General features: G+C 38.3%; 1 protein-coding gene across 1 annotated transcript; it reads left to right on the top strand.

The window, feature by feature from the left end:
• Nucleotides 1-12,547, top strand: SAE2 (SUMO-activating enzyme 2). The gene is given in 12 exon segments (XM_089151253.1): nt 1-299; nt 415-504; nt 2,712-2,795; nt 2,924-3,142; nt 3,889-3,990; nt 5,101-5,292; nt 5,294-5,560; nt 5,826-6,055; nt 9,713-9,806; nt 9,894-10,076; nt 10,773-10,870; nt 11,934-12,547. Coding segments are annotated over 12 exon segments (1,908 nt in total). The 5' UTR covers nt 1-266; the 3' UTR covers nt 12,250-12,547.
• Nucleotides 12,548-12,870: the final 323 nt, after the last annotated feature.

Here is a 12,870-nt window from a genome sequence, read left to right as displayed (position 1 = left end):
GCAATATTGGGGTAGAACCGTAGAAGCGGGTGTTCGTGAGAGAAGGGAGGAGGGTTTTTTATTTTTGTTTTTATCCCCTTTCTTGGCGCTCTTTCTACGAAGCATTTGGTGGAACGGCTCTTTGAGATTCTATTCTCTCCCGTCTTTTCTTCTGTACCTTTGAATCTTAAATTTTCTCTGAGAATTGCTTCCAATTCACAGTTGGGGCTTCTTTGTTGGAGTTTGGCATCTCCTTTTTGCTCAGTCTCAGTTCTCAGAGTTGTCTCATGGCGTCGGAGCAACAGCGTTATGCAATCAAGGTATCTCTCGCTTTAAGCTTAAGTGGCTTCGCTTCCGTCTTAGAGTGATGTCACAAAGTATTAGATAGAACTTATTAGTGGATCCAGTTGAAGAATTTAAACCTTTGTCATGCAGAACGCGAAAGTGCTAATGGTTGGCGCCGGAGGCATCGGCTGCGAACTTCTTAAGACTCTCGCTTTATCTGGTTTCCTGGATATCCATATAGTGAGTTTGCTTCTTTGCCATATCACGTATCCGGGTTTGGTTTAAGGGGCTAAGCACTCTTTCTTTTTTTTCCTCAGTTTAAATGGTTCTAGGGTTTCGTGAAGGAATTTCTTTGGCACTATTGTGAGAATGGTGGGAATATTTATTGTTGGGTTATAGAAGTATAATGGTTTAGTATGGTTCTTCGTTTTACAGTGTCCTTAAAATATAAGGAATTTTTTTTGGCTTCCACTTTATCACAACGCACCAACTAATTTGTCATACATTTGGTAATGGTTTCTGGTTGGTACCTTGATATTTAGTGGATCAGCTACTTAGGTTTCCAACCTGATTGAAGCTTTCTTTACTCAAATCTTTTCAATTTGCAAAAGTATGGGACTTGTGGGGGTGGTAGTGGTGCCTGGGAATGGCTCGCAGTGTTGAACTTTTTGGGAAAGGAACTGGGGGTAAGAATCTCTAATATTATTTTTTTTTGTTTTGCTTTGATGAGCAAGCAAATGAATGGCATCCCTTTATTGAATGCTCTCGTTATTGTGTTGTTGTCGTTGTAATCGTGTTGAACCCGTTTTTCCATAAATGATCAATATATTTGTTTATTTTTGTGCCAGTTCTTTCCTTAAACACACTCCTTTCTAAGTTTGTTTTTTCTGCTGTTTTTAATTGATATTATTGTTTAAGAGAAAAGAGTTTACTGAAAGTGCCGTAGCTGCTACCAAACAGCTGGTTATTTGGGAGTGTGTTATCTGTGGTCATGGCTTTTTGAGGATGATGATTGTTATTTCTTATTTGGAGATGTTTTGGTTTGTCTGTCTACGGCGGTGTGATGTGAATTTGTAATCTAGGGTTTGATATTAGAGGCAAACCCTAAAATCTAGAGCTCTTCGTCAGGATAGTAATCCAACGAACTAGCTGTAAACTAGCATTTAGTACCCTGCAGTTGTAGGGCTAGGGCTGAAAATTTGAGTTCTAAGGTTGGGAAGAGTGGAAGACTAGGTTTGGGTAAGGCTAGGGATTATTTTTTGTTGAAATTCAGTCCCAATACTTTGCTGTATACAATTTCAGATTTGAGTTTTAATGTTTCGCTTTTTATAGGAATTCGGGTTTATAGAGGATGTTCTAGGGTTAAGGTTGGGTGTCAAGGAGGTGAGAGGAAAAGATATCCTGTAGGGAATGGGTTTTGGATGAGTGGTTGAGGAGAATTAGGTATTTGAAGTTTTAGGGTTTTTAGGGTTTCCTGTAGAGAAGATGAATTGCAGAGATTTTAGGGTTTAGATGAGGGAAAGGGGTGGTGATGGGGATCGTGTGTGAGTGAGGGGAAAGGGAAGGTAGTCATAAGAGGGTAAAGGGAAAGGAGAGTCTAGGGGTTTAAGGGTTTGGGAAATTCTGGTTTAACATCCTTGGAATTCCAGCACTATCACAAGGAAGAAAGAAGGAAAAGAAGAAAAAAGAGACGGGTTGGGGAAGAGAGGTCTAGGACTGGGGAAGGTAGGGGATTAAGGAATTGGGGAGGGATTGCCGCCGCCAGATAGGGAAAAAGGGGAGGGAGATGTGCAATGGGGGGCAGTAGTTGTAGAATTAGGGTTCGGGGATGGGGAAGAGATAGAGAGGCTGCGGGTGGGAGAAGAAAGGATAGGGTAAGCTGGGGGTATGGGTTCTTGTACTTGAAGAAAGAGTGGGAGTTTGAAGAACATAAAATATGCAGAAAATTCTCACACACAGCAGCCGCAAGTCCCCTCTTAGGGAACCCATGACTCCAATACCTTGCACTTTGAACTCAAATTTTGTTAATCATTCAAAAACTGCCTCTTACAAACTAGAGAGGCTTTATTTATAGCCTTAAATGTGGGTGATCACATGAGGTTTCAACATAAGCAGGTGACTTTGACTTTGATTCTAACTAGACTTGAGACTCACATCCAAGCAAGGACTCTATCATAACTCAAATATTACGGAACTGCTAAATGTGATCTTTTCTATTATTAACCCTCGAACAAATATGCTTCACATGTTGCTCTCTTGCTGGAGTATCTTTAGATCTTTCACCAAAAATGAAAAAGAAGTATCTTTTGAACTTTCCAGGGATTTATAATTCTCCATAATGGTTTGGGTTTTTTGGCTGCTGCATACAGTTGTTAGTTGAAGCTTTATCTTTTGTTGTTGTTTATTCGAAGTTTGTCCCGCTCACATTTATTTATTCCTATTTGCAGATAGACATGGATACAATTGAAGTGAGTAACTTAAATAGACAGTTTTTGTTCAGAAAATCACATGTTGCGCAATCTAAAGCAGAAGTGAGTAACTTGAATTCAACAATTGCTTTTTGTGCCCATTTCATTGTCTGGTCCAAGGTGAACCGCCTAATGGAGCATTGGTCTGATTCAAGTGTCTTATTCCTTCTTTGGCTCTTTTCATGAGACAGGTTGCTCGAGAAGCTGTCCTAAGATTTAGGCCTCACATACATATCAAAGCCTATCATGCAAATGTCAAGGATCCTCAGTTTGATGTGGAATTCTTTACGCAATTTAGTGTTGTTTTGAATGGCCTTGATAACTTAGATGCAAGGAGACATGTGAATCGCATGTGCTTGGCAGCTGAGGTTCCTTTAGTTGAAAGTGGCACAACTGGGTTTCTAGGGCAGGTGATGATGGTTCATTTATTGTGTTTCTAGTTCGTCATGCTGCTCTCAACTCCTTTTTGTTTTTGGATCAATGATGAAGTTTTATGCAGCTTTCTTATTTGTCTTTCAGCAGACTCACCTGCAGACTGTCTGGTCATTGTGGCAACTATAACTAACTGATAAATTTCTTAGTGTATGTGTAGTTATATGTATATTATGTGTATCTGTGTTTTTTATTATTTGAATACTTCCTCTGTAGAGGAATTATCATAATTAACATACTTTTTATGGAAAATATTTTCCTTATGGGGGCATATTTTCGAAACAATTTATGGTGTTTTACTGCTTTAATAACCCAAGGGATTGGTAGGGCTGGTGATCAGTCTTGGGGCCCCACTGGTTTCAGTTGGCTACATAAAAAAAACTATTGCAGGATCAGAGTTATATCTTCACAGTTGTTTATTTTGGTTTTTTGTCTTAGTATTTCATTTTTCATACATGGTATCTGGTTTGTTGATAATTTATGAGGAAAATCTACCCCCTCACTCCCCATTAAAAATATATATATCTTGAGTCAGAGCATAAGGGAGTCCTCTCGCCTCCCTTTTCTTTTTGTCTCTCTGACTTTTCTTTTAATATTTTAGTATCTCTTCGGCGGTATAATTGTGTAAATATTGCTGTAATTGTTGGCATTGTAAAAGTGTTTTGTTGATTTGACTGACTCCTTTAATGATGATATTCTTGGTTTTCCAATGTAAGGAGCTCAGGTTACTGTTCATGTAAAAGGTAAGACTGAGTGCTATGAATGCCAGCCAAAGCCCACTCCAAAAACATATCCAGTCTGCACAATCACCAGTACTCCATCAAAGGTATTTAACTGTTGAAAAACCATATTTGATTTGCTTGTGCTTTCCTTCATGATTCTAGAACTTGCTTGTCCGTGTTGGAGTTTAACATTACACAGCATCTTATACCTGATTTACTGATCGTGTGTTTGATCAAATGACTTGGCTGATCTATTTTCATGCTGCAATGGATTGTTGGTTTTCCTGCAATTATTTTATTGGGTACTTGTTTGATTAAGTCCCAAAGTTCATCACTGAATGAAGAACAGATCCTTATTGTTAGTTCAATTGAGGCTCTTCCTGTAACTGTAGTGATCAGTGAAAGCAGGGCTGTATCATTTGTATAGTTGAATTTGAATGTTCACTTATTCTCATGGAGATTGCTAATATGTCATAACTTTTCTTTTCTTTTTCTTTTTTTTTCCAGAGGGGGGAGGGGGGTGTCGGGGCGGGGGGTTTGTTTGTGGTACTCTTAATATGCCAAATCAAATGATAGTTTCTGGTTGAAGGAAATGACTTGCAGCCATTACTTTGATCATTTGTTTCTCACTAGCGAACTTGTAGGTTAGAATTTTTTATTAATTTTTTCATCTGGCTGGTAGCCCAGCTTGGATGCATGACAAAATTCCATTTCCTTTCGCACTTCCTAATGGAATCCCTATGGTTTTTTTATATTTTGTATTTATTTATTTATGTATTTTAATTAAGGGCGATGTTCTTGCGGTTTCATGCCTTGGAGGACGGGTATTAGTGGAAACTTGAAAATAATCGGCAATGTTATGGTGTCTGAGTCTTGGGAGGAGTGCCAGCATGCAATTTTGCCAATAAGCTGGTGTTGTGGCAATCTCTTTTACCCTTAAATTATTTGGTTGATACATTGATTAGTAACCTTCAGATGTTTGAAGTTGCTGGTTGTTCAATCTGACTTTGTTTTTTTAATTATTTCTCCTTTTATTGCTTGTACTGCTTTTGATCATCAATGCTGTTGTTTCATTCCCATTTATCTATTAAAGGGTAATTTTCTCATCATATATTGAATCAATGTGCAATAATACAATTTTGGCAGGTTTTTCATTTCTGTACTCTCTTTAATGAAATTCATTTACATTGACACTCATTGCTTAAAATCTGCAGTTTGTTCACTGTATTGTTTGGGCAAAGGATTTGCTCTTCGCAAAGTTGTTTGGGGACAAGAGTCTGGAGAATGATCTTTATGTGCATTCAAATGATGCTTCTAGCTCTTCAGAAAATGTTGAAGATGTTTTTGAACGAAGAGAAGGTGATGATCCTGAGAAGTATGGACGGAGAATATATGATCATGTCTTTGGGCAGAAACATTGAAGCTGCTTTAGCAAAAGAAGAAACGTGGAAAAATAGAAATAAACCAAAGCCTATATATAGCAGAGATGTCCTGCCTGAGAATCTTGTTCAACTGAATGGGAATTTGAATAAGAACACTACAGTTGATGACCCATTATCAGTGTCTGCAATGACTTCTCTGGGTCTTAGGAATCCCCAGGATGTTTGGAGCATAGTGGAAAATACGAAAATCTTTCTAGAGTCTCTAAAACTATTTCTAGGGAGACGAGAGAAGGTTTGGCTTGATAATTGTTCTTTCCTAGTTTGGTATATTTACTCAAATTTTTTAGGGAGAGGGTTGGGTATGCTAGCAGCATCCTGTGTATCTTCTCTCTTTTCTCCCTTTAAAAGGGTCAGGGAGTTATTTCAGAAAGGGGGAGAGAGAGAGCATACGGTACAACACTAGCATACCCAGCCTTTTCCCAATTATTTATTATGCTTTATTCTATTGTTTTCTTTTATGTTCAGTATGGTGATGTATTCTATTGTTTTATTTTTAGGAAATTGGTAGCCTGATTTTTGATAAAGATGATCAGTTAGCTGTAGAATTTGTTACAGCAGCAGCAAATATTCGGGCAACCTCTTTTGGGATTCCTATGCATAGCCTCTTTGAAGCTAAAGGCATTGCCGGTAATATTGTTCATGCTGTTGCCACAACAAATGCCGTTATTGCTGGCTTGATTGTGATTGAAGCAACCAAGGTTCTCCAGAATCATGTAAAGAATTATAGGTGTGGAATGGAACTTTTTCTCTCATTGAAGAATGTTATCTTTAATGTTACATTTTGGTATCAAAGTCTTCTGAAAAGTCCCTTTCCCATTCTTTAGCGAGTGATGGAGAAACAGAGGATGGAATGTGTGTTAATCTAGTTCTAGATGGTGATTCAAATGTCGACCTCAAACTGGATAGACCAGTGGGAGATCGATTGCATCAGGATCAATACAGTAATGAGGACACAATATAATAACTAAGACTCCCCCCCCCCCCCCCTACTTCTTTTAGCTATCTCAGCTGTTGAACATGCATTACCCCGTAAGCAATAGCAACATGGCTTGCAATTTCAGTTCTTTCTAAAAGTCTTATCTTCTGAAGCAATATAGGGCCTATTTATAGTTTGGCTAAAGCTTTATGTTAAGATCCTAATTAACTGTTGCAGAAATCACCACATACTCACATGACCTAACTCACAATCACAGCAAGAAGAGCAAGTATGGTGCAGATAGAGATAGGATTGCATTCTCCTTCTTTAGTTTTCAGATGGAACAATTACACAAGACAGAACATAGAGTAATAAATTGTGTCTTCCATTAATATCAAAGACACATTAACAGCATAAAACTCCTGAACAAACACTAACCTGAGAGCCAGGCAGCCAGCTCTCCCCAGCAACACTCTCTTGCTCCACGCTACAGTCTCCATGCAAAGCCCCTCCTCTCTCCCCTCTTCCCTTGCATAACCAGAACATTCCTAACTACCTTCTGTCTTCTCTAATCCTCTCTTGCCATCTGCACCGCCTTCTCTGTCCTGCTGTCATATGCAGAACAGTGTGACTGCTTCCCAATCTGCCTTTGCCATCTGTCTCTTCTACCTGAGCTTCTGCTCTATATGTCCAGCTGGAAGTGGTCCCCTAAAGCAGTGGGTGATGATCTGTGTTTCCCCTGCTATTCTTGCCCCTGTACACCCGAGATATTTGGGGCTTATCACTTTACAATGGATAGGATTTCTTTTCAAATTGGGAATAGAACTAATAACTTGGTAACTAGTGACAATAGAATCTTATGGAAAATAGACTAATTAAATATTTAAAATTAAAAACTACTAAGCTTTATAATTCAGCCGTGTAAATGACTAAGCTAAAAACTGCCAAAATGGAAAGCAAACTAAGCTCTTCCAAGAGTAAATTCTTCATGCAATCTGATCGTGGCCCCCACAAATCCTCTATGAATATTTCCGTTATGCCAAATAATGGGCTGTGACACATTTCACAAGAACAATGTTTTGGCATGTGATCAGTGTTTGGGCCTCCTCTCTTCATGTTTTGTTCTATTGCAGTGGTCCAAGTTGATGGTCAAAACTGTGGAGCAAGGGGACCTTCTAGTTGGACCAGTTGGCTGTCCTGCAATGCTGGTTTGAATTGGTCCTAGGTGATTCATTCCTTGGCTGGTTCCAATCTGTCTGGATCTATGTCAGTTAGTCAACGTTTGGCAGCATGCTGGAATGCTTATTTCTGGAGTGGATCTGAACGAACGGGTATGCAAAAGTTTGTATTCAGATCCACAATTAAGTATCCTTCTATGATGTGTTGATACTTCTCTACATTGATTACATCATCACCCTATCCAAAGTAGAGATCGAGTTATGGGTTTGGGAAACCTAATTTTAGATGATGCAGGTGTTGAAGCCAACCTTGGCTTGAAATGGATCTGCATGGCACTGAATGAGATCGGTTCTTAAGATTTCTACTCCCATCTGTTCCTGGCCTACTCTGCATAGTATATTCATCATGCATATGTTGTGTCCTGCTTTCTCTGCCTTCCAGATTCTCTTTGTAGCTAAATAGGAGATGTCATGCTTGTGTTGGACTCCTGGACCTCATGAAAGTTTCAAAGACTGCAGGTATCTTAAGCTTTTCTAGGAGGAACACTGGACAACAGCCAACATTTATTGTTGTTGTGTGTTTTTTTTTTAAAGACTAGGTAAGCACTTGTTTTTTTTTTTTTTTGGGGGGGGGGGGGGATTTTCAGTGCCATTTCCTAAGTTACTCCCTAATATTAATGCCCCCCTATAGTTTATGAATATTATCAGTGACACTCCGTATTGTGTGAAATCTATCAGTCAGACTCTCTGCTGTTAGTCAATCAGAGTTAAGTGATGATATAAGCAAGTTAGATCTTTTAGAAAGGCAAAATTGCCCCTTTGACAAAAGCGAACCAACCACGCACCTTCTTCTCTCTTTCTTTTCAGTAATTTCTTGTTGCAAACAAGAAGAAAATCCAATTGTGTATTGTAGACTTTATCCAATGGATGCCCCCTTGAACTAGAAGCTAGCCATGCTACCTCAAAAAAGAGAAACCGAAGCTGTTACTGAGGAACAGTAAGGAAAACAGGATCATATTGGCTTTCTGATTGAAAAAACCCAATCGGGAAAGGAAAAGTACAAAAACAAACATTAAAGATATCCAATTGCATGTGAACCGATTCCAGCATCCCAAAGAAAGAAACCTCAATCCACTCTCAAGGCAATTGAAAATCGTCAACCAAAATAGAACTAAGATTTAGCCCTTAGGAAGATTCATCCCAAACTAAGTCATTGGTCAATAGAATTAACTTTAAGAAAACGAAGAGAGAAACTCACCAGATTATGAGATCTCAATGGAATAAAGACGAATTGTAACACTCTGAGAGATGCAATACAAGAAGAAACGAAGGGTCCAATCCAAGAAGCAGGAGGTTCAAGAAACTAAAAAATTGAATGCCTTTGCCATGTCTTCTCTCAGTCAAAACCCTCTCCTGTCTCACTGCTTCTTGTTTCTGGTTCTCTGTTTTTCTGTCTGCTGTGTCTCATATTCTTCTACAAATCCTTATATACTCTGGGCTTTTTCCTGGAGACGACGATTTGCATTCTTCGAATCCATGAAAATGGTGAAACCCTTCTTCTATCTTTTTTGATGGCAAAGCTACAACAGAGTTTGGTCGTTTAGTTTAGGGCATTTTGGGTAGTTAGTTGGAAATGGATGAATAAAACTACTTGAGACTAACAGTGTTAGTAATTGGGGGTCTGACTGATAAATTGATTTGTTTGGGTGTGACATTTAGAGAGTAACTCAGGGGGTGGCGCTGAAAAATTCCCAAAAAAATATCATTTAAAGGATAAGTTTTGATGAAGAAATGCAAGAAGGCACAGCAAACCACTGCCTGCCAACACAGAACTGGATCCCATCCAAACCAGAGAGAGATAAGAATGGCGAAACGGAGAAATAACAGGAGAGAGCATCCAACTTGGAGTTAAAGCTTATTCTTGCTCCTCAAAAGGATTTTCTATCTACTGAACAATATAATTTCTTAGATTTGATTCTTTCCCCAGTTTTAGAGAAAGGGAGTTCAATTGACTGCATTTTTGTGGCATTTAAATATTCTGAGTTAGAGTAACACTGTAGAAACTACATCAGTATGTGACTTGGATAGCCTGTCTTTTCTTTATTATTGTTATTATCTTTTGAATCGTAATGAACATATATTCAACTGGTTTTTAATCAATACTCTTGAAATCTAAGCAGATATCTCCTTTTTAACATGTTCTAACTTGTGAGAGAGAGGGTGCTAATGTTGGAATATTGATTGTTATTTTGGCACTAAATGGGTTCTAGTTTGATGGATATATATGCAGGATGACATACTGTCTTGAACATCCATCAAGAAAGATGCTTCTTATGCCAGTCGAGCCATTTGAGCCTAATAAATTATGTTTTGTATGTTCAAAGGTATTTTGGTATTCCTCATGGATTTTGTTAAAGTTCGTTCACTTTTTGAGTCTAAAAGGATCATATACACTGATATCCTGTGATTAGGCACCACTGTCTCTTGAGGTCAACACATTCTCTACAAAGCTGCGAGATCTTGTTGACAAGACTGTTAAAGCCAAACTTGGCATGAATTCACCATTAATTATGATTGGAGCTGCCCTCCTGTATGAGGGTGGTGATGGTGTAGAAGAGGATATGATCAGGATTTATGAAGCAAACCTTGAGAAGGTAATACTGTTGTAAAAAAACTAATTATATCAACCTTCCTCTTCTTTTTTGTTTTGTGGGACTAAGGAGAAGGAAATATAAATTGGTGAAGAAGAATATGGCATGTATTAGAAATTTGAGTTTCATAATTAGGTGCTTTCTTTGACCAGGTGATCTTTTCTATTTCAATATCATGAATGGATGATGAGGATGATCTAGAGTCCGGACTCCTGTCTGATAATGGACCTTCTGTAAATGGTCATATATCCTATTCTGATATCGACATCAGGTCTCAGATCTACTATTTATTGGACCGTTTAGATTGTAGGACTGCCTGTTCTTGGGGTGCTTGAGAAAAACACTTTCTTCCCCATGTATATAACAACTTGCTTTGGAACTGGAAATTCTTGCACATGGGAAGGGTAACCTGGCCAAATAGAGCTCCTTAGACAAAACTGCCACCAAGAAAAGGATCAGATACCATTCTGCTCCTGAAACCAGCCTCCCGCCATTTGCATTACTTTTTCTGCAAAGGAATACCCGTGGTTTATGTTTATCTTGTGCTACAAAGTTGGGTTCAATAGTCTGGCCAAAAATACCAGCATGTGGGCTAGATGTTTTTTTTTTTTTGTTTTCTGAACTTCAAAGACTTCTGGGATGGTTGGTTGCTGCAATGTTTCTGAGTTTTCCCTACATATGCATGTTTGCATCTTACAGGTACTGGCTAAGCTTCCTTCTCCAGTTTCCAGTGGAACAACGCTCTCTGTTGAGGATCTCCAGCAGGAATTAAAATGTGATATTACTATTAAGCACAGGTTCATGTTTCATGTTCCCTTTTCATTTTTATATAGGCTTTAGTTGTCTAATTATGGGGAGTGTCCAAAAATCTGTTTATTGATGACAATGTGAATTTTGTTACTGTAATGTATGCAATTCATATGTGCAACTTGCTCACATGGACTCATATGTATGAATTTGAGTTCAGATCTATTGAGGGCAGTGTATGATCTGTGCAAGTGTCTATATATATAGGAGCCAGCCAAAATTCACAGTAAATAATATGAGAACCAATAGGGTTAACAGAGGCTACTGGAGAGAATTTCTTATAGATATATATATATATATATATGTGTGTGTGTGTGTGTGTGTGTGGGGTGATGATGCACAGGTGCAATTTAGCGCGATGATTTGCTCAGTGTACGTAAAAAAAATCATAAACAGAACAGAACTAACCAGAAGAAAGGGCTGGTTTTCTTTTGAGTGTTGGGGGGATGTTCCATCTCTCTTAGTAACTGTTTCTAGTGAGGAATCATGTCATCTGCTGTAAATTCCATATACTTAATCTGGAAATTTTGATAATGGATATGGTTTTATGATGAGAGATGTTTTCTTTCACTGCCCCTATGTTTTGACACCTATTGCAAGTCTCGCATCTGAGCAAAGTAATTTATTTATTTATTGGGGAGCTTAAAGAAGAACAATTTTCACACTATGAGCAGGACCCAATTTAATATATGATGCAAGGAGTGTCCATATCAGAATTTTGTGGTGTCTGGAAACAAAATATGTTTCACTTTGTCGAACCATACAAGTCCCTTTTTGAGGTATCACGGTGTCATGTGCTGTCAGTGTCTATACTATGTTTGCATTAGGCTGGATGTCATAAATGGTGATTCTGAGTGAGATTCTATTGAACTCTTTAGTCTTAAGTAATAGCATTGTAGTGTATCTTTTATTCTGAGTTTTCATGTGCAGTTACCGATTGTGGGACACAGTGAATCGAGCATGTGATTACTACTTTCAGATTCATTAACGTGTGCCTCTTTTTCCTTTTGCCTGATGCTTATGCTCAATTTTTATTTATGTCAATCTTCGCAGGGAAGAATTTGATGAGGAGAAGGAACCTGATGGGATGGTTTTATCAGGATGGACACAAGCACCTCAGGTGGAGAAAGATAATGAGAATGGTCAGAGAGAAGTTACATCTGTTGTATCTGAGTCAATCTCGCTGGAGAGTGAGGACAACGGTGATATAGAGATTATAGCCTCTGGAACTAAAAGAAAACTTCATCAAATTTCTAGTGGAAGTCATTCTAATGGAGAACAAAAGTTGCAAGTAATCGATGATGAGGATGAACTTGTCATTCTCGATAATTGGAATGCAGAAACCAGCAAGAAGAAGAAAGTGTTGTAGCTAGGGACACTATTCTTTGGGATTCCCTATGGAGGAACTTCTCCCATTGTAATTTTGTATCATTGGGGATTTTAACTTGTTTTTTTGATATCTGTAACTTACTCTCCCACTTTTTTTGGTAGGTGCCAGACTTGTAATCCTTTGCGTGAGAAAAACTCATAAGGTTTTCATTATTAAATAGGCTAACTAAATGTTCAGTTCATTTTTGCTTCCAATCAATTTTCTCTTCTTGAAGGAAGCCCTTGTTTTGTTGGTTGCGCATGATTTGCTGTCACTGAACCAAGTACCCCTGTAATGCTTGATCCTTGCCTATGATTATGCTGGACGGTCTGCATTGCCTTTATAGCTCTTTGAACCTTTCACTGGTACAGCTTGCCGCTTTTAAAATCAAATCTCTTAATTTGTACAATTTAAGTGAGATTCCATAAAGAGGTGGTGGGAAATGCTTGAGCTGCTTCAACTTGAATCTACTCTGGAGGTTGTAGGTTGAAGGTTGAAGGTTGAAGACTCAAGGGTAGTAAACCGTGCAAAAGGTATAAAGGTTAAGAAATTAATAAAGGCAATAAGTTCTAAATAAGAAAAGATGGTAATATACAGGGTTTTTTTTCTTCAGATAATTAA

The sequence above is a fragment of the Hakea prostrata genome, chromosome 4 (assembly GCF_041222555.1).
Source record: "Hakea prostrata isolate BN-2017 chromosome 4, UWA_Hpros_2, whole genome shotgun sequence".
NCBI lineage: Eukaryota > Viridiplantae > Streptophyta > Magnoliopsida > Proteales > Proteaceae > Hakea > Hakea prostrata.
The sequence above is the reverse complement of the archived record's forward strand: the minus strand, read 5'-3'. Positions and strand labels throughout refer to the sequence as shown.